The sequence below is a fragment of the Cnephaeus nilssonii genome, assembly GCF_951640355.1.
Source record: "Cnephaeus nilssonii genome assembly, chromosome: 15".
NCBI lineage: Eukaryota > Metazoa > Chordata > Mammalia > Chiroptera > Vespertilionidae > Cnephaeus > Cnephaeus nilssonii.
The window spans coordinates 11,227,575-11,254,238 of record NC_137086.1 but is presented as its reverse complement, the minus strand read 5'-3'; the positions used below and the strand labels follow the sequence as shown (position 1 = coordinate 11,254,238).

Here is a 26,664-nt window from a genome sequence, read left to right as displayed (position 1 = left end):
AAACTAGAGAAAAAGAAGATATCTGTAAACAATGTAATATGCATATTATAATATAATAGACATATTGTATATTGTATCCAGAAAGTTATCTTTTAATAGGAAAAAACATAAGGATGAATCAATGCTCTCCTAACAGTCAACACCAAGAAAGGGTCTCTGTTCCCTCTGTTCATTGCCATCATCATCATTATCCACTTTTAACTATAATATATAGAAAGTAATATACTTGTATCCATAAAGCACCACCAGGAATTAACAGATGTTATTCTTTTGCCATTGTGCTTCAGAGTTGTTTTTTATGCTTCAGCTAAAGCTCCAGCTCTTCACCCTCCTTTCCTTTTTGTCCCCCAAGTTAACACTATCTTGAAGTTGTTGTTGATTGTTCTTACCACGTTTTTTACTTTTATTACATATGTTCATATCCAGATGCAATATAGTATTATCTTGTGCTTGTGTGTGTGTGTGTGTGTGTGTGTGCACTTAAATAGTATCCCACTGTTCCTAAACTCTTGCAACATTTTTTACAGTTAACATTGTTTTAAGTTGATCCATGTCGATACATATAGATCTAGTTCATTCCTTTTAATTTCTGGGTGGTTTTAAAGCATGGTAGTTTATTGTGAAACTATCTACAGTGTGTTTATCCATTCTACTACTGATGAACAGTAAGGTCATTTCCAATTCTTGGATCACTCTTTAATAAATTTCCTTTCTAAAAATTTTTTAAAATTCACAGACTCTCAAGAAAAAGCAATCTGAGGAACCACATTCAAGGAAAAAAACCAACTTTCTTGTATATTTCTTTTGTGTGCGTGAAAGCAATATGAAAAGTTGTGCTCATTTCATTTTTAAAAATAAGAACAGGGAACATAACACCTTTTAAGTAAACAGTCAAAAAGAAAGTATGTATATAATTTGGTTTGTTTTATGACCAGAAAGGGAGCCAGCCACACGTTTCTCAGTTACACATTTCTCAGTTGTTCTTTTTTTTTTTTTTTCAACAAGCCTGCATTGCGGTGATAACTTAAAATCAAAGCCATTTTTATTTTTTATAAGTTGTTTATTTGCTTGCTTTTATATTTTTAATGTAGGTATTCTGTTGTTGCCCAAACTCACTGGGATCTTAATTGAATGCAAACTCCTCTTTGGGCAGATTTATTCTTTAGTTCTGAAATAAAGGTCCAAACTAATTCTATCCCAGAGTTAAAGAGAGAGGATGGTATCCACCCTCATTTTTGTTATGTGATCAATTGCAAAGTAATTGATCACTTCCTGTTGGCAATTGTAACCCATCAAATGTCTTCTAGCTATCTCATTACACCAGTTAGATTTGAGGAGGCTGGATTTTATCCTGTAAAGGATATTTTAAAAAGGAATAACATGAGTGTCCTAAGAATACTTGAGAATATTCTTAGCTCTTCTGTAATGCATTTAGAGAAGTGTTTTCAAAAGCATGTACTAACTAATGATGATTATAAGAATGCTACCCGCTTGGAATAAAAGAACAGTGTTTTAGCTGGGCCAGCATGGCTCAGTGGTTGAGCCTCGATCTATGAAAAAGGAGGTCATGATTTGATTCCGGTTAGGGGACATCCCCAGGTGGTGACTTGATCCCCAGTAGGGGACGTGTCTCCGGCAGCTGATGGATGATTCTCATCATTGATGTTTCTCCCTCTCTCTCTCTCTCTCTCTCTCTCTCTGTCTCTCTCTCTCTCTCTCTCTCTCTCTCTCTCTCTCTCTCTCCATCTCTCTTCCTCTCTGAAATCAATAAAATATATTTTTTAAAATGTTTTGTATGAAAAATCAGAAAACCACATTAATGAATGATCAGAAACCATTGTTTAGCTTTTAGCAAATGTCATCTTTAATGTCAACAGCTCACAACTTATTATCAGGTGGGAACGTCTGAAATATCTAATCATAGAAATAGTTTGCAAAGATCCACTTTGGGGGGTGCCCATGTAGTCAAACACTGTACCGCCCAGGAACACATCTCCTCGAGCCCGTATCTTAGGTTGCCGAGCTGGACAACAAGCCCTGACCATTCCTCTGATTCTTATGCTCTTAACGATAAAGGTGAGCTCAGAAGTGAGACCATTTCTTTTTTCAAGATTAAAGCTGAATTCAAGTTAAAAGAATGTGGCCAGTAAAAATAGGTTAATTTGTAGCAATCATTGCTTTTGGCAGGAACGTATCAGTTCAAAAATCATTTGGATCAGGATTCACATGGTTTCATGAAAGTTCATTCCAATCCTACATAATAAAATGGTAATATGTAAATTACCATCACTCCGCTACGCCCACGATTGGGCCAGCAGGACGCTGAGCTCGCGGCGCCACTGGCGCAGCGAGCTCAGCGTCTGTGCCATGGCTGCCGGAGGCTTTCGGAAGGCCTGGGGCACCGGCGGACAGCCGGCCGGGTCCCCCGCGATCAAAGGCCAAAGCGGGGGACCCGGCCGGCTGTCTGCTCCGGCGCAGGGCCTTTCGAAAGCCTCCGCAGCGCCGGAGGCTTTCGGAAGGCCTGGGGCACCCGCGGACAGCCGGCCGGGTCCCCCGCGATCAAAGGCCAAAGCGGGGGACCCGGCCGGCTGTCTGCTCCGGCGCAGGGCCTTTCGAAAGCCTCCGCAGCGCCGGAGGCTTTCGGAAGGCCTGGGGCACCCGCGGACAGCCAGCCCGCTGGTGCACCAGGTGCATGATTAAATCATGCACTGGGCCTCTAGTATCTGCATATTTTCAAAAGATCCAGAGTTTCTACAGCTGAAGGGTTTCATCACTGTTTCTGTGGAGTGTTGAGCTGCTTGGACTTTGAAATGGAATATCCACTGTTGCAAAGAATTATCTCAAGCTTGCCATATTTCACAGCTAAGTTTCTAGATGAAAAAGACTATGAAATGCTGGCTAGCGGTTAAGGACATTGCCACAGACTAGAGAAGGGACAAACCTCATAAGCTTTCGTTCTACCGTGATGGGGACAAAATAGAACGTCACCATGTTCCAGAGTTTACAGGACACAGACATTCTGTCATCATTTCGCTGAATGAGCAGGGCCATTTGATAAGGACTTCATCTGCTCATCAACAGCAGAAAGAATACTGTGCATGCTGCTTTGACTAGAGTATTATTTCAGGTAAACTTGAGTAAATTAAGAGGAGAGTTCAGGAAGATGAGCCCATAGAGTTTTATGAACTCTCGAGATCATCTCCCAGTTGTACATGCATGGATCTGACCCTAAGGAGCATACCATAGACTTAAAACTGCTCTAAGAAATAGGTCATCCCCTGAGTCCCAGACTGGCCACTGGGTGGCACATATATGCAGTAGATCTGAATAGCACTGCAAAGACTTGAAGAGGGAACTGATGTTGAAAACAATCCACAGTGGGTTGGTCAGAACTTGTGACCTGAACCAAAACAAGTCAATTGCCTCCTAACACAAAAATCAACATTTTCCAAAAGGTTTAAACAACATCCATGGTCTCATATGTCCAGGATACAATCCAAAATTACTTTGCATATGAAGAATCAGGAAATCTCAACTTACATGTGAAAAAAGTAAATCAACAAACACCAATGCTCAAATGCCACAGATGCTGGAATTTATCAGAAAAAGACATTAAAGCAACTATTCTAAAAATGTCATTGTTAACTATGAACACTCTTGAAATTAATGAAAAGTTACAGTGATGAAATAGAAAATATAAAGAACTGAATAAAAATATTAGAACTGAAAAATATAATAACCCAACATTTTTAGACTACTGCATGGGCTCTGAATTAATTTTCTATTGCTGCTGTAACAAATTACTACAAATATTATGGCTTAACACAAAACAAATGTAGTATTTTACTGTTCAAGGGTCAGAAGTCTGAAATAAAACTTACAGAGTTAAGATCAAGATGTCAGCGGCATTGCATTTTTCTGAAGACTTCAGGGAAGAATCCATCTCCTTGCCTTTTCCAGCTTCTGCATTCCTTGGCTCATGGTCCCTTCCTCCATCTTCAAAGCCCATCACTCCAATCTCTGTTGTAGATCTCCTTTTTTTGTCTCTCATTCCTGTCTCCCTTTTATAAGAACCTTGTGATTATATTGGGCCCACTAAGATAATCCAGGATAATCTCCCATCTCAAACCCTTAATTGAACATCAGTGTTCACAACAGGGAGAAAAAAGATTGAAAAACCAAACAAAGTCATGGTGGGGGTGTCTATGGGAAAATACCAAAAAGCCTAAAATTTGTGTCATTTGAGCCCAAGAAAGAGAAGAGAAGGAATATGTTGCAGGAAAAAATATTTGAAAAAATAATGGCTAAAATGCTCAAATTTGAGGGAAAACATAAACCTGTAGAAAAAGCTCAGTGAATCCAAAACAAGATGAGTCTAAAGAATGCCCAGCTTAGACACATCATAACTGCTAAAGGTAAAGATTAAAAAAAAAAAAATCTTGAAAGCAGCCAAAGAGAAATAATACATTCTTTACAGGAAGGAAATGAATCAAATGACTGTGGGTTTTGCATCAGAAACCATGAAAGCCAGACACATGTGCCGGAGTGAATCTCAGATTTTCTTTTTCAGACCTGGGCTCTGGATGGTCAAATTACCATCCCTGCCTTCCCACCCAGGACTGGACTTATCAAGACTGATCTCACCCTAGCCGGTTTGGCTCAGCGGATAGAGCACCAGACTGTGGGCTAAAGGGGCCTAGGTTCAATTCCACTCAAGGGCACATCAGTGTTTCTCTCTGTGTGTTTCTCCCCCTCCCTTCTCTCTCTAAAATTCAATGGAAAAATATCCTTGGGTGAGGATTAACAATAATAATAAGACTGATCTTACCTGAGAAAGAAGAGCCAGAAACCTGGAAGAGAAACCAATGGGTGTGGCCATGGAATTCTCTCAGGAGGAGTGGGAATGCCTGGACCCTGCTCAGAGAACCTTGTCCAAGGACATGATGTTGGAGAATTACAGGAACCTTCTCTCCTTGGGTAACTTCCAGAAATTGCAGGGATTCATCATCTTGCACTCATGGTCACCCTTCGTTACTGTATTCTTGACCGTTTCATTGTACCTGCACAGGTATGGACAGAGTGAATTCATTCATTCATTCTCCTCTTGATGGTCATTTCCAGAACCATGCTTTTGATGCTTCATAAGAGCATTTTTATACGTGTTTCATGGAATATGTATGTAGCACTCTCTTGAGTATTTGCCTACAAGGATAGAAATCCAAGGATATTAAATTTGATAAATTTCAGGGGAAATCCTATATAATAAAAGACTAATATGCTAAGTGTCCGGTTGGCCAGTCAGCCATTCAACCAATCAAAGCGTAATATGCTAATGATATGCTAAGGCCTCTCAACCGCTCACTATGACATGCACTGACCACCAGGGGGCAGACTCTCCAACCTGTAGGTTAGCTTGCTGCTGGGGTCCGGTAGATCGGGACTGAGCAAGACAGGCCAGACACGCCCTGGAGTCCTTCTGCGGTCCCTTCCCAGCTGGCCAACCTACCGCATCCCTCCCCAGCCCCAATCCATGCACCGTGGGGTCCCTTGGCCTGCCCTGTGCTCTCACAATCTGGGACCCCTTGGGGGATGTCAGAGAGCCGGTTTCAGCCTGATCCTGCAGGCCAGGCCGAGGGACCCTACTGGTGCATGAATTCATGCACCCGGCCTCTAATATTATAATAAAGTTAGACCTATATTCCTTTAAAGAAAAGAAAAGAAACCGTGAATCCCAGAAGGAAGTGAAACAACTTTTGCAAGGTACTACAAGGGCCATCTAATTTAACTCCTTCATTTTATTGACATGAAACTGAAGTCTAGAAAGATGAAGAGGTTGTCTTGAATCACTTGAGGCCCTTAAATCCCGTATCTTAAATAATGACCACTTTTCCACCATCACAGCTTCCTTGGCTTTTCTGAGCATGTGTCAACACACATTCCTTTAGCTGCAAATAACAGAAACAAGGTCTCACTCTCTCAAGCAAAAAGGGAAATGATGAAAAGAAGTTGGGCTCTCTGATGGAATTCAAGATCAGGAGGTGCGAATGAGCATCAGGAATAAAATAAAGTTAAAACAGGGGACTCCATGTTTGTTTCTGTTTCTGTCTGCACTTTAGCTTCACTTTTCCTTTGAGCTCAGACCATCTCTCCATCCTCATGACAGAAAACCAATAGCTGCTGAGTTTTACATGTTGCGGGTCCAACTTCAGGCTCTCACTAGGTCCCAGTTACAAAATTGCTGCAGTCAGGGGGGCTGGGTAACCTGTATAAAATGATTTCCACGGTAAACTGTAATTATGGGTAAAGGACAGTTTCTAGGAAGTGAGTCAGAAAGTAAGTGGGGGGGCGGGGGGCGGGAAGGAAAGAAAGTAAGTGGAACATAAGCAGGAAGAGCAGGTTTCCAGTACACATACCTACTGGTTTTTGCCCTGACACAGACTTTTGTAGGGCTCTAACAAGGTGTTCAGAAATATTTTCTAGCCCTGACCGGTTTGGCTCAGTGGATAGAGCGTCGGCCTGCGGACTGAAGGGTCCGGTTCGATTCCGGTCAAGGGCATGTACCTTGGTTGCGGGCACATCCCCAGTGGGAGGTGTGCAGGAGGCAGCTGATGGATGTTTCTCTCTCATCGATGTTTCTAACTCTCTATCCCTCTCCCTTCCTCTCTGTAAAAAATCAATAAAATATATTTTAAAAAATATATTTTCTAAAGTATACCTATTTATATATTTTGTCATTAGTTAAATGATGTTTTTTCCGCTTGCTCACTAGAATATTAAGTTTTGTTGTAATCACTACTGCATGGTGTTAGCTAGGAATGCTTATTCCTTTTTCTTTTCCCCCTTGCACAGAGGGGAGGGAACTTCTACTCCTAGAGCGATAGAGTCTTTATTCTCTCTCCCTTTTCCCCAAGCAAAATGTGACTTATCTGACGGGGAAGACAAGGAGAATGAGCTCTGGGTGCTCCCTCTTTCGAAGGGGCCAATCCTCCAGGCTCATTGTCAGCACCCCCTTCCCCAAAAGGGAGGCCTAGAGATGGCCCGCTGTGTCAGTGTCTGGGTAAGTAAATTCCGTTCAGGGTGGAATGACTGGGAGGTGCATCTGGCTGAGATTGAAACCACCTTCTACCCAGCTTTCCAGTAATGACGCTGATTTTGATCTCCAGCTGGCTGACTCCAGCTTTTCCATTAGTTACCCTTTCTCAAACCTGAACCTGTAGTTCTTTGCTCATAGAGGGGAAAAAAATCATTCTTCTTTCATGGAGTAATATTACCATTTTGTAGTCTTTTGTGATTTGTATAAGGTATCTCACATTCTTCATACTCAAAGCAGTCATCTTGTCCTAATATATTTTCAGGATTTCATTTCATGCTTAGCTAAGCCACCTTACACCTCCAAAATTATAAAATTATTTTAATAGATGGGTCTACATAGATAGGGGATGTTGCTTAACAGATACTCAAACTTATTAAGATTTTGATAGCCTGAATTATACATTAAAATCAGATAGGCCCCTGGTTTAGAGGATTTGGAATTATTTTACCTAGAAGAAAAAATTCTGTTCTAATGTCCTGGTCTTCCCCACATCTTGTAGGACTCAAAGATAGCATCAGAAATTCCATGAGTTTCTTCAACTTCTCTAAGCTGTGCTTTGGGGCAAATACTTGAACATAAATGCTGAGTCAGGATTTTCTGTACTGTTCGGACAGCAAGTATGGGGTCTCATTCTAGGACCCAGAGTTAGATGCTGAAGTCATATGAGATCAGAAATTCTTACTATATCTGAATCATTTTATACCACTTCTTTAAGTTTTTTTCTTTCTTTCTTTCTTTCTTTTTTTTTTTTTTTTTTTTTTTTGAGAGTAGATTTATTGAAAGGGGACGATAAAACAAGGAAGAGGGGAAAAAAAGAAAAAAAACAACAAGGAAGAGCTTAGGCTAGAAGAAGCAACAGAAGTGCTGAGGTGGGGCTGCTTTGGTTCACTGAAAGGTCAGAGAAAAGGAGGCCCTGGAGACAGGTGCATGGGTTTAGCTGCCGCTGCCCACCGCTCCTCTGGTTGCAAGTCTGGTGGGAACCCTGAGTTGAGGAGCTGCACGGAGCGAAGAAAGGCGCGTGCATGCTCTTGAGAGGCAGAGCACTTTAAATTTTTGATGACATAAGTGTCGTTTTTTATGAAGAGATACATAGCACCTGACTTTACATTAAAGTGCCTCTTGTTGTCACATATTTCACAGATCACGCATTTCATGGCATCAAACAATTTTTTTCTTTTTTTTTTTTTTTGCACCAAACAATTTTAAACACGTACTTTCTATATTAGAACTTTCTGTCTCCCCCAGTGACTAGCTCATTAGCTGTTACTGTAATTAGGTAAACAGCTGTGTACTTTCTGTTCCTCTGCACACTGTCAAAATACCATATTTCATAACTGTCATGATCGCTGTGCCCAAATCATATTCTGACAAACGCACCAAGGTACATTCAGTCGTGGGGTCAGTAGTGTGTGTTAAATGACACGTGTGTGAGAGTTCTTTCTCCTAGCTTCCTGACTCCTTTTTTTTTTTTAATTAATCTTTATTGTTGAGATTATTACAGATGTCCCTCTATTTTCCCCCTATAGCTCCCCTCTATCCAGTTCCCACCCCACCCCAGGCTCTCGCCACCCTATTGTCTGTGTCCGTAGGTAATGCATACATGCATATAATACCTTTAATGCATACATACATGCATATAATACCTCTTCCCACACACCCCCACACCCCTTTCCCTCTGAGAATCGTCAGTCTGTTCCATTTCCCTCCTTTTTAAATGAGGTTTTATTTATTAATTTTCACAAATACAATATGATCTTTTACCTATTGCTCATATCCTTGTAACTTTGCTGAACTTTAATTAGTACTAATAGTTTTTTGAGTGGATTCCTTGGGATGTTCTAAATATAAGATCATGTTATCTGTGATTAAAGATAATTTTACTTTTATTTTCCAATCTGGATGCCTTTTAGTTCTTTTTCTTGCCTAATGGATCCAGCTACACCCTTCAATACAATATCTCTATGGCCTTTGGTTCCTTGTAGATCTCAGCTGTGTTCCAAATGGTCCATTTGCTGAAGTAAGGACTTCTAGATAAGTAAGGTATTCATGAGGTGACTTTCCATAAAGCTTTTTTGAAGTACTGCCTTCCTTGAGAATCAGATTCTATCTTATATAATTTTTAACCCATTTTACAGCCAGAATTTTCTATTCTATATTTAAATTGCTCTATCTTAATTCCCTCCATCTAGATTCCTTAGACTCAAAGTCAGAAGACCTGATCTTCAGTCTTTTAGTCCTGCCATTTACTAGCTGTGTGATATTTGATCAGTTTCCCCTCTTGACTACTTTTCCTTTTCTGTAAAGTGTGAGTTGAAGTAGATGATATCTCAGCTAAGGTCCCATCCCACTCTAACAATCTATCATTTCATATTCTAATAACTTAATGCCATAAATAAGAAGTTAGGATTCATATGGGATAAAGGTCTAAGCAACTTTTACTAGTTAGTAACCTGTTAATAGTTTACATAGTAAAGGAAGTTTTAAGATAACTTGTTCAGATACAGATAAGAGAAGCCTGGATTGCAAACCTTTGTTATCAAAGACTCAGCTGACATGGCCTGAGGATCAAAGCAGAGAAGAATAGAAAGGGGACTTTCTTTGACCAGGGTGCAACTCAGAGCTCAGAGAAGCTGTCAGCAGAGGGAAAAAATTATTGGTTTCCAAATATCATTCTATATGTAGAGAGACAAAGGTCAGTAGCCTTACGGTTGACCGTGGACTTGGGAGTAGTTAGGTGGCAGCAATAAGTACCTGTTTGTCTGAACCCCACCCTAGGCCTAAGCCCTGATTCATCCCTGTGGGTACTTCCTGACAACCGGTGACACCTGGGCATAATTGAAGGACTCTGAACTTGGTCGGTATGAGAAAGAAGTTGAGACTAAAATCTGATGTTTTTATTAAGATTTTCCCCATTATGGAACACAAAATTGAAAAATACAGAAAAGTAGAAAAAGATATAAATCCTACCATTTAGTTACAACCACTGTTAATGTCTTGATGGGTTTCATTCATTTAATACAAATATTTCTTAAGGCCTCTTACAGCTACTTCCCCCAATGTTCTCTTTTTGGAAATTCCATATTTACTTAACCTATCCCTTTGAAATGGAGATAACTCATTTGCTTCCACAAACAACTCTGCCTTGAACATCCTTATCCACATTTTTGTGCTTATGTGCAAGTACATTTTTGTCAACACTGAATATAATCAATATCTTGTCTTTTGATAATTGGTAGCTGACAATATTTTCTTATTATTTGCATTTTTATATCTTTTTTATAATATACTAGAGGCCCATTGCACGATATTCTTGCAAGAATAGGCCTTCCTTCCTGGCTTCACTCCTGGCCGTCCAGGAGCCGGCAAGTCCCCACTCCCGGCCCGCCCAGGATCGGCAAGTCCTCATTTCTGTCCGGAGCACCGCTCCTGTAGCTTCCTCTGCCACCCCCCACTCCACCTCATAGCAGGCGTCCTGCCCCTCCCAGCTGCTCTGCATCTGCATATGCAAATTAACCTGCCATCTTTGTTGGGTTAATTTGTATACTCACTCTGATTGGCTGTGGGTGTAGCAGAGGTTTGGTCAGTTTACATGTTTGTCTGTTATTAGGTAAGATTTTTTTTTTAATATATATTTTATTGATTTTTTACAGAGAGGAAGGGAGAGGGATAGAGAGCTAGAAACATCGATGAGAGAGAAACATTGACCAGCTGCCTCCTGCACACCCCCTACCAGGGATGTGCCCGCAACCAAGGTACATGCCCTTGACCGGAATCGAACCCGGGACCCTTCAGTCCGCAGGCTGACGCTCTATCCACTGAGCCAAACTGGTTTCAGCTAGGTAAGATTTTTATTGATTTCAGAGAGGAAGGGAGAGGGAGAAAGAGATAGAAACATCAATGATGATAGAGAATTATTGATTGGCTGCCTCCTACACGCCCCTTACTGGGGATCAAGCCCCAACCCGGACATATGCCCTTGACTGGAATCGAATCTGGGACCTTTTAGTCCACAGGCCAATGCTCTATCCACTGAGCCAAACTGGCTAGGGTTACATTTTTGTATCTTAAGTTGGATGTTTTATGTGTTTATCAAACTATTTATATTTCTTTTTCAGTAAACTGACTTCCTATTTTTTACTTATTTCCTGTCTTTCTGTGGTGTAAAATAAAATTACACACCAGGAAGACAGAAGATTAGCCCTTTCAAATGAAACAAGAGAAAAACAAATGAGACTACATCAAACTAAAAAGTTTTTGCACAGCAAAGGAAACCATGAACAAAACAAAAAGACAACCTACTGAATAGGAGAAGATATTCACCAATGATACATCTAATAAGAGGCTAATATCTAAAATATATAAAGAATTTATACAACTTAACACCAAAACAAACAATCCAGTTAAGAAGTGGGCAGAGGAACTGAATAGACACATCTCTGAAGAGGACATATAAATGGCTAACAGACATATTAAAACATTCTCAACATCACTAATCATCAGAGAACTGTAAATTAAAACCACAATGAAATAGTGCCTCATACCTGTCAAAATGCCTACCTTCAATAAATCAACAAACAAGTGTTGGTGAGGATGTGGAGAAAAGGGAGCCCTCATGCACTGTTGGTGGGATTACAAATCGGTAGAGCTACTGATGTAAACATGATAGAGGTTCCTCAAAAACTTAAAAAATAGAACTACCTTATGACTCAGCAATTTCACTTCTGGGTATTTATCGGAAGAATTCCAAAACACTAATTCAAAAAGATATATACATCCCTTTGTTCATCGCAGCATTATTTACAATAGCCAAGATACGGAAGCAACCTAAGTGTCCATCAGTGAACGATTGGGTAAAGAAGAAGTGGTACATATATACAAAGGAATATTACTCGGCTATGAAAAAGAATGAAATCTTACCATTGTAACAATATGGATGGACCTAGAGGATTGCTGTGGTAAGTAAAATAAGTCAGACAGAGAAATACAAATACCATGTGATTTATCTTATATGTGGAATCTAAAAAACAAAGTAAACAAACAAAACAGAAACAGACCCATAGATACAGAGAACAGGTTGCCAGGTGGGCTGAGGGGAAGCGGGGCTGGGTAAAAAAGGTGACGGGATTAAGAAGTACAAATTGGCAATTAAAAGCTAGACACTTGGGTGTAAAGTACAGCGTAAGGAATATAGTGTACTATGTATGGTGCCAGGTGTGTACTAAACTTATCAGGGAGATCACTTCGTAAGTTATACAAATGCCTAACCACTCTGCTGTACACCTGAAACTAATATACCATTGAATGTCAACTGTAATTGAAAAATAAAAAAATAAGATTCGCCCTTATGTAATCATTATGCTAGAAATCTGATGTCTTTTGCCTTTCTGCCTTACCATCCTTTTCATCCCAAATCGAAATCTTCTTAGACAGTCTAATTTATTTCCATTCTGGCTTCTGGGTTTTGTGTCTTGTTTAGAAAAGGCTTCTTCACCTCAAAATCATTTTGTGAAATCACTTGATACTTTTTCCTAGTATTTTTCCAGATTTTCGTTACCCTTCAGTTTCTAGTCTATCGGGAAATTATTTGAGGATAACCATCAGCTCTAACGTTTGTCTTTTCTAACCTTGACTCTGTGCTCAATGATCCAGCTTCCTGGGCGTTCCAGAACAACCCAGATCTCCCAGATCCTTGGAGACAGGACCGAACTTGACTGATAGATACATTGCTGGTTGTGACCTAGGACCCCTAAGTCCTCTCCTGTTCGCCGAGTCCTTGGCCCAGACCCTAGGGGGAATCTGGACAGACTCCTCTCATGGGGGGGATGGGGGCTCCAGGTGGCCCCACAGTGACCTGGGCACCCATTTGTCTCAGTCACGGGCCCGTAGCACTTCCTCTGCACCGTCAGCCCTGGCTCCCTTCCACTCTTCCCTCCCTTCCCATCTGCGCACTGTCCGGCCAGCTCTTCTCAGAGGGAATTTGCATCATGCGGCAGAGGGAGGGCTCCTGAGGACTGCTTCCCTGAGCCATGGTCTGTTCGGCTGCCCCCGTGCTACTCCTGGCCATGACTCTCCCCCTGGTCGGGCCACCCGTTGCCCGAGCGTCCCAACCTGTGAGTAAGACTGGGGTAAGGGCCCTGGGGAAGTCTGCGGAGGCAACAGTGGGGACCCCTGGTGTGAGAGGCAGGGAGGCGGGGGGCTGAAATGATAGGTGGAGGGGAAAGGGCTGGAGATCTGGCTGGTTATCGGGTCTCGGGGACTTCCGTCTTACACTCTGGGGTGTGGGGATAGCTGTGTTTCTTTATTTGAGTCCCTGTGAACTCCGGTGATGCCTGCCCACTTTGGATAAAGGCTGTTCCAGTCAAGCTTACAATTTTGAAAACGAAAAGAAAAACTTTCCAGATTTGGGACCCACTGGCATGGAGGACAGGAGAGAATCGGGGAAAGATGGCCGAGGCTAGATTCGTACTTTTTCATCTTTGTTTGCTCCCAGGTGGCTGTCTCTGTCTCTGTCTCTGTCTCCTTGTCTCTATCCATATCTGCTTTTAGGTAGATATCCACATACATATACAATTTTGAGCAAAGCAGGAGTTGGTGAGGAGTAATTTACAGGAACCAGAGACTGAGGGAAGATGCTGCCTCTGCCCACCCGCGTGGCAATTCCTATGGAGGGAATGGAAGCCCAAGCCTCTGGGCCCAGCCAGCTCTGCCCAGCCCTCCCCCTGCCGCCCCAGACCCAGCCATTTCCATTAGCCTAGAGGCCCAGGGGCAGGTAAACTCAGGAAGAAATTAAGCAAAGCATGTTGACTCTCCGGGGTGTGCCTGGTTCCTGGGTTCCGGCCCTGGCAGGACCCTGGGGCTGCATCCCTCGCACCTCCTAGGAGCCAGCAGCCTGCTTTCTCCTCGCAATGTTCCGCTTCATTCCAGGAAAAAGCAGAGGACCTCCAGAGGGACTGTATCCTGCCAGACTAGCCAGGCTGGCCCCTGAGCCACTTGGAGAAGAAAGTGTCCCTCCGAGAGGTGTCAGCCTCTCCTAGGAAGTCTCCCCTCTTTGCTCTGTCCTAGGGACCCAGTCAGGCGGGAGAGGAATCTGGGCAGCAGCTGGACCAAGCGAGCGGAGCAGGTGGTGAGTGGATAGAGGAGGAGGGGGAGGAGAGGGGGCAGGGAATGAGGCGAGAGAGGCCTGGAAGAGGCCATGAAGGGTCGGCACGTGGGGTCAAAGAGAGAGGATTGGGTCTGAGCTGGCCAGGTAGGTTCCTATGCTGCCTCTCTGTCTGTAAGGCCTGGAGAAAATCATTCATCTTTAAATGGGGGTTGTTGGGAGGGTGACATAAAACAGATGTTTCATAGCTAGATGAGGCGGTAATACCCCCGAGTCCCGACTGTGCCTAGACGGGCTGTGGGAGGTGTGATCTGCTCCGGGTTCTTGGCAGAGACCAGCTCAGTGTGGGGTGCCAAGGGGAGCGGGCCCATGGCCTTGCTGCCTCTCCTCTCCAGCGGCCCCCCTTCTCCTGCAGAATCGGTCCTGCTCTCAGTCTATGTCCAGCTGGTGTTTTCAGATGGGAGCTGGCCAGCAGCACTCTCCAGGCCCCTGCCTCTGCCCCCTGCCTCCGCTCCCTCTTCCCCGAGAACTCTCACCGGCCTCAGCCTCACGACAGGTAGGGTCAGTTCACCGCCTCCCTCCTCTCACTGCCTCCACTGCACGGGCAGGGGCTCAGAGTGAAGGGAAGGTGGGTGCCCAGCCCTCCCGCAGCCAGCTGGCCTGGATGCTCCCTGTTTCCTGGAGGGTCTGCATAGTCCAGCTTCTCCCCCACCTCCCACCAGACAGACCCTGCCCCTCCTGTTCCATCTTCTGAATGGGGGGGCCCAAGGCACAGACGGTGGTGGGCCTGGACTTCTCCACCCCACCCCTGATGCTTTGAAACCTGGCCGAGGGGGCAGTCCCCGATGGGTGGGTGTGGCTGAGGGGCCGGTGACTTGGGGATTATTCTGGATACCCAGCCCCAGAGCCTCTCAGGCATCAGGCAGTTGTGGATCCTGTCGAGCTGGCTTCCCCAGACAGCCTGCCCCCTCCCCCTCCCCCTTCCCTCCGTTGCAGAGTGTAATGTCAAGCCGGATGGGTTTACCTATTGTGCCTGCCTGTCTGGATACCAGTGGAATGCCAGCATCTGCTCCCGTCACCAGCTTTGCCAGCCCGCCCACAACCACCGGCCCTGTGGCTGTCTGGCCTTCAGCCCTCCTGCAGCTGGGTACTGCCAGGTGCTGCCACCTGGTGAGGAGAGTTGAGAACTTGAAAAGCAATGGGCCCAAGTGAAAGAAACTTGCTCTGTGTTTTTTCCTCTCTGACTCTGCATTTCTGCCAGCTGGCCCAAGCCCAGTGGCCCCTCCGGGTGGGAGAAGGCTCCAGCCATCACAGCAGATCAGAGGCCCGAGCTTGGGTCCTGAGTAGTGAGGCTCATGAACAGCAGGGCTCTGAAGACAAACCAGTAAGGAAGAGGGGAAGTCACAGGCCAACAAGGTTCCCTGTTTGGTTCCCAAAGACAGATGGGGTCTTCCAGGCAGCAGCCACACTCCTCCAGGAACAAAGCAAAATAAAAAATGCTAGGTGGGGAGGGAGTGAGGAGGGATGGGCTTCAGAAGATGGAGAAGCCATTGGGGGTCAGGGGACAGGAAGAGCTTAACCAAAGAACATAGATGTATATATGCATCACCCATGGACATAGACAATGGTATGGGGAAGGCCTGGGCGAGGCAGGGGTTGGGTGGAGGCGGGCAAAAAGGGAGAAAATAGGAGACCTCTGTAATACTGTCAACACAACCAATAAAATGATGGAGAAGCGTTACAGCTTAGCTTCACGTAAGCCCACAAGTTCCCGCCACAGACCCCTGTCTCCTGCCTCCCTGCAGTCCCGGGCAGCCTGAGCCTGAACACCTGGCTGCAGATGCCTGGCCACACGCTGAACCTGACCCTCCTCACGAGCCAGGAGACCACCAACCTGAGCTGGTTCCTGCGGCGGCACACAGGGAGCCCCAGACCCATCCCTCTGCGGCCAGGGCCACAGGTGTCCCTGACGTCTAGCCAGGGCCAGGCTGTCCTCAGCATCCGCAACGTCTCCCATGAGTGGGAAGGTAGCCAGCCTGTTCTTCCCTCCTCCTCTCTCTTCCCCTCCGCCTCCTCCTCCCTCTCTCCTCCTCCCTTCTTCTCTTTTCTCCTCCTCTTTTCCCTGGGACATAACGGCGAAGAGGCCTGTTGACATGGACACTTATAAAGGAAGAAAATAGGGTCTCAGTTTTAACTGAGAACAGGTGCGTGCTTTTCTTCCAGCTGTTGAAATGGCAGGGATGGGGCAGGAAGGGCAAGTACTGGAGGGAGGGAGGGAGGTGCACTTTAGAATTCTTGGCAACCGGCTCATCAAAAAGGGTCAGGGGCCTCTTCTCCAGACTTCTTCCCTCCTAGGAATCCCTTAGCGGGCAGGGGTCTTCCTTGCTGACGTTAGCAGAAGCTAGACCAAGATGGTCACCCTAGGTTGTGGCTTGGGAAGCCGCAGAGCTTCTGTGGTGCAGGTGAGGGCTGGAGGAGCCCGGAGCCACAGTAGGTGTGTGTGTGTGTGTGTGTGTGTGTGTGTGTGTGTGTGTGTGTGTCTGCAGGTGAGTACGTGTGCTGCTTCGAGGCCCAGGGATTCCGGTGGGAGCTGTACCAGGTGGCGAGGGTGCCCCTGCAGGCGACAGATGTGGCTCGGCTTCCAGACCAGCTCTCCATCTCCTGTGCCACCTCCCCGGGCTTCCAGCTGAGCTGCTGCATCCCCTACACACCCCTGGGCTACATGGCTTCCTGGAGCCCGGCGGAGGGCAGCGAAGGTACGAAAGGCCCCGGCTGTCGGCTGTCGGGGGCAGGGGAGAGGGCAGCTGGTCTCCGCAGGCAGCTGGCTCTCCACCTCAGCAGCAGCAGAGGCTGCAGTTCCACCTGGGAGTTCTGGGCCCAAGTCCAACACTGTGTTTGCCGATAGAGCAGTGATTTTCAACCTTTTCCATCCCATGGCACATAAACCAGTCCCTAAAATTCTATGGCACACCAAAAAATACATGGTATATTTTGCCGGTCTGATTTTTAAAAATAGGTATAATTTTTACTCATTCACACCCGGTGGCTATTGTGTTGGTGGTTGTCATTTTTTTTTTTATTTGACAATCTAAGAGAAAAGAGGTCAGTGCCCCTGGTTAAATAGTCAGGTTTTGCATGTTTTCAAATCCCCGCGGCACACCAGTTGAGAATCTCTGCTATAGAGCAATGCCAGTTCTATCAACACAACAGTAACCACCTCTGCGAAATGCCCTTTTCCACACAATCTCCTTACACACTCGCAGTACCCTCTGTGAGGTTCACCTGATGACAGTGCATTTGACAGACGAGGAAACTGTGGCTTCAAGTCCCCGGGCGAGTTAGAGATCCCCAGAGTGTCCTTCACCAAAATCCGAGCTCTGTCTTGGGTAATTGGGTGCCCTGGCACTACTCTGCTCTTCCCCTGCTGAATCTACCTCTGAAATCGCTAGAAAGGCTGAAAAAACACACCTGGGCCTGCTGGGTTCTGGGTCTGTTCCTGGCCTGTGACTGCTCCCTTCTCTTGTCTCTCCCTCAGCCTCCTCATTCAGCACACCAGGCGACCGGTGCCTTGTGCTGGCCACTCAGCACTGCCCTGCAGCTGACATCACATACACTTGTGACCTGCAGAGCCCAGGACTGACTCCTCTCAGGGTCCCCGTCTCTGTCACCATCATCCAGGGTATGTGGGGCTTAAGGTCCAGCTGGCCGACCTCTCACCTGCTTGCCCTGGGAGCGGCCCCTTGGCCTCTCGGGCCGCGTTCCAGAGCCTGCATGGGTCTCTGCCCAAGGAGAGCCTGGGGCGAGGCTGCGGTTGCTGAGCTCTCCCTGATAACCTTCTTCAGATGGAGACACCACCTGCCCCAAGGACTCCGCCGTTGTTGCCTGGAATGTCACCAAGGCTGGCCATGTGGCACAGGCCCCCTGTCCCGTGAACAGGACGGGCCGGGTGAAGAGGACTTGTGGGCCTGATGGGACCTGGGGGCCCATCCACAGCAGCTGCACAGACTCAAGGCTCCTGGCCTTGCTTCGGAGAGCCCAGGTAAAGCTTCCGTCCCTGCTGCCCACATGCCGCAGCCTCTGTGAACCCCCACCCCCCTTCCTCACTCAGGACCCAGCTCTAGAATCCCTCCTCCTGAGGCCCAGCCCAGAGGTGGCTCAGCTTCTCTGAACTGGATCCCTAGCAGAGCCAGGAAGTAGGTGTGGGGGCTTAGAGTGGCCAGGACTCTCATGGCGGGAGTGTGCCATTCTCAAACCTTAATCTATCAAGGGTCCATCCCACTAACATTGGTGTCAGCCCCTTCCACGTGGCTTACTCCGCTCTCTGCTTCCTGATCCCCTGGGAAGGGGTGTGGCTACCGGGAGGAAGGACTGGCTGGGGGAGGAAGTGGCCCCTTTCTCCTGAGGACTGCCACCCCTCCCCTGCTGTCCTGTCTGGATCAGCTGCTGTGGGCAGGCCAGGGCTGGCCTGCTGAAGAGGTGCCACAGAGCCTGGCGCAGCTGCTGGAGCAGACAGAGGTGGTGAGCTCACCCTCTGACTTACTGGCACTGCTGGGCACCATGACATTGCTGGCCAAGGTGGTGGCAGACACCGGAACACCGCTTTACCGCAGTGCCCTGGAGGTAAGCTCTCTGAGCCACAGCAGGAGCCAGCTGGGTGGAGGAGGTAGAAGCTCTTCATCGTTGGCACTCTGTCCCTCTGACATCACCGTGGGCTGTCACACGACAGACCTTTCTAGAGTACAAGTGTCTGCTCCTGGGGTCCATCTCTCCTCTTTGGACGCCAGTCTCTAAGGCCATGGGATGTGGAGGTTTGATGTTGGGAGCACCTGGGAGGTGGGGAGAGGGTAGGAAGGGATGTGTAGACATGAGTCCAGAGGCGTACATTCCATTCACATGCAGACATGTGGATGTGATGTGAATCCCCCGTACACACATACGTGCACACACAAGTACCTACATGAAGAAACTAACACAGTTGGCTTTGCTGGACTCCCCTAAGCCAGCTCTCAATATAGGCATCAATTGGTGACCCGTAGGCCACAGACAAAAGAATAACTAAGAGTTATGACACTACACACTCTTCATGTCTGGGAATATGTGTCACATGTTGGTATACAGACATGCACATGGCTCTGATTCAGAACATTGTGCCTCTACCACATTCCTAGCTTACAGACCGGTAGGGGTCAAGAAATTGAAGAGGGGCCCCCTTAGGGCCTTGGTGACCCCAAGGGATGGAGGGGGAAGAAGGGTTGTCAGACGGAGGGATAAAATGTGATTCAGGAGACCACAATGTTGAAGATGACCCAGTGGTTAGCTCAACAGCCCCCTCTTCTTCCTGTACAGAAACTCCCTCATAGGCCTGTCTTCTCCCCTTTCTCTCCAACCTTGGGTCTTGCAGTGAACAAGGAACTGTAGGTTTGGGGGTCTGTAGTTCCTGGTGCCCCGACTCAGTGCTGTGGGTGCTATCAGCTAAGCCTCATCTCTCTGTTGGGTGCCACAGGCTTTCCTGAAAACCACAGACAAGGTCCTAGACATGGACACCAGTTTGTGGACCCCGACCCAGGCCCAGAAGCCCTCGGCGGCCTCAGATCTCCTGCTGGCGGTGGAGACCCTGGCACACAGCCTGTGCCCACAGGATCACCCCTTCTCCTTCAGCTTGCCCAATGTGCAGCTGCAGACCCAGCTCCTCATGCCCACACTTCCTGCTGACTACAGAGTCTCCTTCTCCACTCAGCCCCCACTACGGGCACAGATTCCCAGACGCTCACTGGCCCCACTGGTTACTAGCAATAGTAACTTCACGATTACTAGCCTGGTGCTGCGAAAACTGGACCACCTCCTACCCTCAAACTATGGACAAGAGCTGGGGGACTCCATCTACGCCACTCCTGGTCTGGTCCTCTCCATCTCCATCATGGCAGGTGGCCAGGCCTTCAACCAGGGAGAAGTCATCATGGACTTTGGGGACAGAGATGACCCCTTTCACTGCGTCTTCTGGGATCACCATCTTTTCCAGGGCAACGGGGGCTGGTCAGGTGAAGGGTGCCAGGTGCAGGCAGCCAATGCCAGCGCCACCACTCAGTGCCTCTGTCGGCATCTCACTGCCTTCTCCATCCTCATGTCCCGACACACTGTTCCAGGAAACCCCACCCTGGAGCTGCTGAGTCAGGTGGGCTTGGGGGCCTCCATTCTGGCGCTGCTTGTGTGCCTGGGCGTGTACAGGCTGGTGTGGAGAGCCGTGGTACGGAACAAAGTTGCCTACTTGCGCCACGCAGCCCTGCTCAACGTGGTGCTCTGCCTGCTGGCCGCGGACACCTGCTTCCTGGGAGCCCCCCTGCTCCCTCCGGGGCCCCGAAGCCCACTCTGCCTGGCCGCTGCCTTCCTCTGCCATTTCCTCTACCTGGCCACCTTTTTCTGGATGCTGGCTCAGGCCCTGATGTTGGCCCACCAGTTGCTTTTTGTCTTCCATCAGCTGTCCAAGCGCCGAGTCCTCTCCCTGATGGTGGTTCTCGGCTACCTTTGCCCGATGGGGTTTGCAGGTGCCGCCCTGGGCCTCTATCTACCCCGAGGGCAATACCTGGGGGAGGGGGCATGCTGGTTGGATGGGAAGGGAGGGGCGCTCTACACCTTCGTGGGGCCGGTGCTGGTCATCGTGGGCCTGAACGGGCTGGTACTAGCCATGGCCATGCTGAAGCTGTTGAGACCTTCACTGTCAGAGGGACCCCAGGTGGAGAAGCGCCAAGCCCTTCTGGGGGTGATCAAAGCCCTGCTCGTTCTCACACCCATCTTCGGCCTCACCTGGGGGCTGGGCCTGGCCACTCTGCTCGAGGAAGTCTCCATCGTCCCTCACTACATCTTCACGATTCTCAACACCTCCCAGGTGGGTGGCTGTGCTTGCTGCCGTTTGAGATGCTCTAAGCCACTGCCACTCCCTTCTCAAGGTGGCATCCTGACGGGGCAGAAGAAACAGCTGGGAGTTTTAGAAGGCGGAGGTTTGGATCCCAGCTCCTCCTAGCTGGATAACTTTGGACAAACCTCTCGGGGCTTCGGTTTTCTTACCTGTAAAATAATACCTGGTTTTGCCAGAGAAGTCAGGGATTGTCAGCACCCCGTCCTCTTTGCACCGTGCGCAGTAAGGAAAGCACGGGAAGGTCCTCACACCAGTGATGCTGATGTACAAAACCCGGGGCCGGGCCTCAGCACCGAAATAGACAGGAGGGAGGGGCACGAAGAGGAGAGGAACGGGTAGATTCCTTCCTCCTCGACTCCCTCACCCCCATATCCCTCTTTTCAGGGTGTCTTCATTCTGCTGTTTGGTTGCCTGATGGACAAGAAAGTGAGTCTGCCCACCGAATCCCCGCCTGACTCACATCCGGAGGCAGGGACCTTGGCTGCCATAACCAGGCATTTCTCTCTCCTGCAGGTACAAGAGGCTTTACTCAAACGCTTCGGCCGTGCCCACCCCCCCAACTCCACCATCTCCCTGGTGAGTTGCTGCCTTCAAATCCTTAGTTCTCTCCCCCCAACATCCCCCCAACCCACACACACACACACACACACCACCACCACCACCGCCCCGGAGAGCAGGTCAGAAGCAGGTGTTCTGCAGCCTTCCTAGAGGAGATGGGCACAGCCAGGAGCTGAGAGAAGATCAGGTTGTTTTCTAGAATGAGCATTGTTCCGGGTTCAAGCTCTCCACAAGGCAGATAGCAGCCTGTCAGAAAGTCAGGTTCTTGGGTCCCTGATTACAACCTGGACGCCTGGTGACTCTCTTGTCCCTGGAAAATCTGCCTCCCGTCGCTATGTGAAGGGGAAAGCTAGGATCGGTACGCGTGGGCATCACTGTAGCTGAGAGCGAAGTTCCTAGGATTACCGTGGTCCCGGCAGGAGGGCGGGTGAGGATGTGAAAATGGACACAACCTTGTTAAAGGAGAGTCAACAATCATAATGATCGCCCTGCAATTGGGCCTTTTCACCCCTTCCTAGGCCACAAATGAAAGCCACATCCTGGAGCCCAGCAAAGGGAGAAGTGAAAATGCCAGGTGAGGATGAGGTGTTCTTGGGAATGGAGTGAGCGGCTTCCTGGCAAAGCTCTTGACAGAAAGCCCCCCTACCCCTGCTCCAGCCCAAAGGGTGGAGAACAGACTTGGCCAGGGCAGACATTTCTAGATGAGCTAGGAAGGTGAAGGCCGTAGAGCAGAAATTGTAGCATCTACTCTTGCTTTCCCAGAAAGCTGCAGGGAGTTTGACCACCACCAACCCTTGCCTCAGTTCACCCTGAAGATTCCTTTTCACACTATCAAATGTTTCATTATCCTGAAAAATCCTTGTTTTCAAGGAATTACCATTGGTGAGCTTGGTGTCTAGAAGGGAGGGCAATCTGCAAAGGTGGAGCAAGGTCTCCTCCCACCAGCCCCTGGCGACAGGGCACTGTCTCGTGGGGGAAGGCAAGAGCTTTGAGAGACCACACACACAACCCGTGTTCCGCCAAGGGAGCGCAGGGCGCGTGCTTGAATCCACCAGGGTGGGCCTTGGCCCAATGCCCTACGCCCTTCCCCACTCCCAGAATTCAGCCCTCCCAGAAGACAGGCTGTGCTTCCATTAGTCACACTCCTTTCTCTTGCATCTGTCCCCACCCCTACACTGCCCAAGCAAGAATAGCAGGAAAAACTAGTTGAAGCCATCAAATGAACAAAGCTGCCTTTGCTGTAAAAATAACAAAGATATCAAAGTTCAAAATAATTGCAGTAAAACTGTCTCCACCCATTTTTAACTAGTCAACTGCTTATGTTAAAGATATGGTTGATAAAAATGGTTTGAACTAGTCAGTGATGTCTGATTATTTCTTCTCTACAGTTATGAAGAAAAGATGACTTAACTGACAGGAACTCTCATCTTCCAAACATTAGAGGTGAAGGGCAGAATTTGGTTTGCTTATTTTCAAAGTTTAGGAAAAGTGAAGGTTAATGAGACCTCCTTCTTTAACTTTCAAAAATATCAATATAAAATTAAGTTTCGTAGACATATGTATGTATACAAAAAGTCACTGATATGAGCGTATTTGTAAGAAAGCATCAGAAATTTTAAAGTAGAGAGAAAGGTATCCCAGACTGCCACAGATCATGAAGACAAGATGAAACACATTTAAAAGTGGCAGGATCAAGCTAAGACTAGACATAGAGAAGAAAGATTTCAGAAAAGCCTCTGGCAGACACCAAGCTGAATTAATTTATAGAATTCACAAGTGGTAATAACAGGATTCGGAAAAAATGTTAAACTAGGTAAATGAAAAAATGTTGATAAATGAATGTGTAAATTACAAATTTCATGAATATTTTTATAAAATGGAATAGGGACATTTTCTGTTGAAATAAAAATGAATACCACATGCTGTTGAACACATTTTTTAATAAACATTATTTGTGTGAATTTTTTTTGCATGTGTGAATGTTTTAATTGTGTAAAAACTGGCCTAAGTAGATTTGATTATTCTTCCAATAGAAGATACCAACTCACCAGGACAGTTGCGGTGTTTCTATGCCTCCGTCTTGTTTCAGCCCCCAGGGAGGCAGGCAGCCACTGAAACAGTGAAGACCTTGCCTTGCTGGTTTCCCGGGTAACATGTCTCAATGTCACTATCACTTCATTAGTATTTACAGTCTTGATTTTTAAAAAATAATTCAAATATTACACTTTAAAAGCAACAGAGACTCCTTTTCTGAGTATGATTTGTAGAAATATGTTTTCATTTTCCTTCTCAAACGATTGCACATACTCAATATATGCTTTGCTGTAAAGTGTAAAAACACTTTAGAATCCATAAAAGAAATTACATGAAGCCTTTGTTCACTTGGCTCGCTCAAAAGAAAAAGAAAAAAGACTGAAAAGAAGGCTCCAGAAGTAACGATAAGTGAGATTTAGCAGCAATTCCATTTCTAGGAAGTTATCTTCCTAGAAGAAATGTCTATCCAAATTCCTTGCCCATTTTAAAAGAGTTGTTTTTCAGGTTAGGTTTTCTTTCTATATTCTGGATATTAACCCCTTATTGAATATATGATTTGCAAATATTTTCTCCTATTCCAAAGGTTGCCTTTTCACTCCAACCTTTGATGCAATTTTTACTTTATCTATTTTCTTCCTTTCTTTCCTGTTTTTGGTGTCATATCCAACAATTCTGATGTCATGTAGCCTTGCCCATTTTCTTTTAAGAGGTTTGCAAGTTTAACTCTTACATTTAGGTCTTTGATCCATTTTGAGCTAATTTTTGGATATGGTGAAAGTTAGGAGTCCAACTTCATTCTTTTGCAGGTGGCTATACAATTTTCCCAACATGACTTCCTGGCAACTGTTCTTACCTCGTTAGTTTTGACAGTCTTGTCACAAAATAATTTGACCATACATGTGAGGGTTTAAAAAAAAAACACTATTAACTAACTCCGGATTTATTCAGATTTCATCAGCTTTTCCAGTAATGTCCTTTTTCTAGTTCAGAATACAGCCCAAGACACTTTACATTTAGTTGTCATGTCTCCTTAGCCCCCTGGTGTGTGACCGGTTCTCAGCATTCTTACTTGTCATGACCTTGGGTCGTTCTGAGTAAGGTCAAGATGTTTTCTCATGTTTCAACTGGGTTAGAGGTATTTGGAGAGAATACCACTGAGGTGAAGCGGCCCCTGGATTGCATCATACCAGGAGGTATGTGAAAGCTACATGACGGCGATGTTAACCCGGGCACTTGGTTAAGCTGGTGCTTGCCATGTTTCTTCACTGTGGGGTAACTTTGTTTTCCTTTTCACACTCTAGTCACTGGAACTGAGTGACTGAGTCCAGCCCACATTCAAGTGGGGAGGAACATGCTCCCTACTTGAGCATGGTGTCTACATATATTATTTGGAATTCTTTACGAGTTAATCCTAGAAATGTACTTAGTTTTGCTTGTTTTTGAAACTTTCCTGTCCATGAACATTATTTACAATATTTTGCTATTAAAGAGCAATGCTGCTATCTCCTGCTACTAGTCATATGCAAAGTTCTGTAGGAAATATACCTAAGAGTAGAAATGCTGGGTTATAGGCCGTGTGTTATATTCAAATATACAAGTCAGTGCCACACTGTTTTCCCAAGTGTTGTATCGATTTGCATTCTCACCAGCAGTGTATAAAAGTTCCTATTGTTCCACATCCTCACCAACACTTGGTATTCTTGGTCTTACTCATTTATGCCAGTCTGGTAGGCATAAAATGATATCTTATTATGATCTTAATTTGGTTTTACTAAATTACCAATGAGCATCTTTTCATGTTTATTCTCCATCTGTACATTTTCTAAAAAATACCTGTTAATATCTTTTGCCATTTTTTACCGAGTTCTCTTTCTTCTTATTGATTGTAAGAATTCTTTCTAGTGCTTGCTTCACTAAAATTGGAGCAATAGAGATTAGCATGGCCCCTGAGCAAGGATGGCACACATTCATGAAGCGTTCCATAAAATAAATAAATTCTCTATATATCCTGTATCCTTTGTAAGCTACATCTTTATCATATGTGATATGTACATATGATAGAGATGTATCTTACAAGATATATCATAAGATACATCCTTCATAAGATACATCATTATCTTTGCCCCACTTCTGGCTTATCTTTCTATTCTATCATATAAAATACAAAAGTTTTCATTTTGACATTTATAGCTCTTTTATGGTAGCACTTAAATGTCTTAAGAAATCCTCCAGGGGTTGGGTGGGAAGGCCGAGGGGGTCAATGGGGAAAATACCACTAATACTTTTAACAATAAAGATAAATTTAAAAAATAAAAGAGGTCAAATTGTTTTAAACAGGAAAAAAAATCCCAATCTAAGGTCATAATGTTATTTTCTTCTAAATTTTAATACATTTTTTATAGTTATTTGTAGTTGATTTTTGCAATATGTATGTAAATATAAAGGTTTTCAGTAATAAAATTTCACATTATGTTGAAATTACCAATGAAATCATGGAGGGGATGCTGGAACTCCCAAATGCTCTTTTAAGAGGTTAGCAATTACTCCCTTGCCCAATCCGTCCCTGCACTAGAGGATGATTCTGATTGCCAGTGACTTTCATAGACCTTAGCAACATTCACATAAAGGTTGCAATTTAGACTTTTGCTCCTTCAAAGCACTAGTATACATGTTATTTAGTGTAGTTTGGTTGTCAAAAAACTGAAAGGATTTTTAAGATGTTGATCAAAAATTTAAAATTTCTTTACACTTCATTTAAATCCTGGCAAACAGAAGCATCTCTTAATAGTGAAATAAATTTACTTCAATTCAGCATTGGAGGGGAGGGGTATTATTCTAAAGTAGAATCCTCTTTATGTTCCTAACAGCCTCCTGATTGACTAAAATAGTTAGAAGTTACAAATGAGGAATCAAAGGCAAAAATCTGCCCTTAAGTAAAAAAAAAACCTTTTTTCTCAATAAAAAATA

General features: G+C 45.8%; 1 protein-coding gene across 1 annotated transcript; it reads left to right on the top strand.

The window, feature by feature from the left end:
• Window positions 1-13,119: 13,119 nt before the first annotated feature.
• Window positions 13,120-26,013, top strand: ADGRF3 (adhesion G protein-coupled receptor F3; the record flags this gene model as incomplete). The annotated part of the gene is made up of 14 exons (XM_079792674.1): window positions 13,120-13,203; window positions 14,156-14,216; window positions 14,608-14,748; window positions 15,189-15,362; window positions 15,998-16,219; window positions 16,739-16,948; window positions 17,728-17,871; window positions 18,035-18,231; window positions 18,633-18,812; window positions 19,696-21,075; window positions 21,490-21,531; window positions 21,619-21,681; window positions 22,182-22,237; window positions 23,052-26,013. The coding sequence occupies 14 exons, from the start codon at window positions 13,120-13,122 to the stop codon at window positions 23,071-23,073; spliced, it is 2,976 nt and encodes a 991-aa protein (XP_079648800.1). The 3' UTR covers window positions 23,074-26,013.
• Window positions 26,014-26,664: the final 651 nt, after the last annotated feature.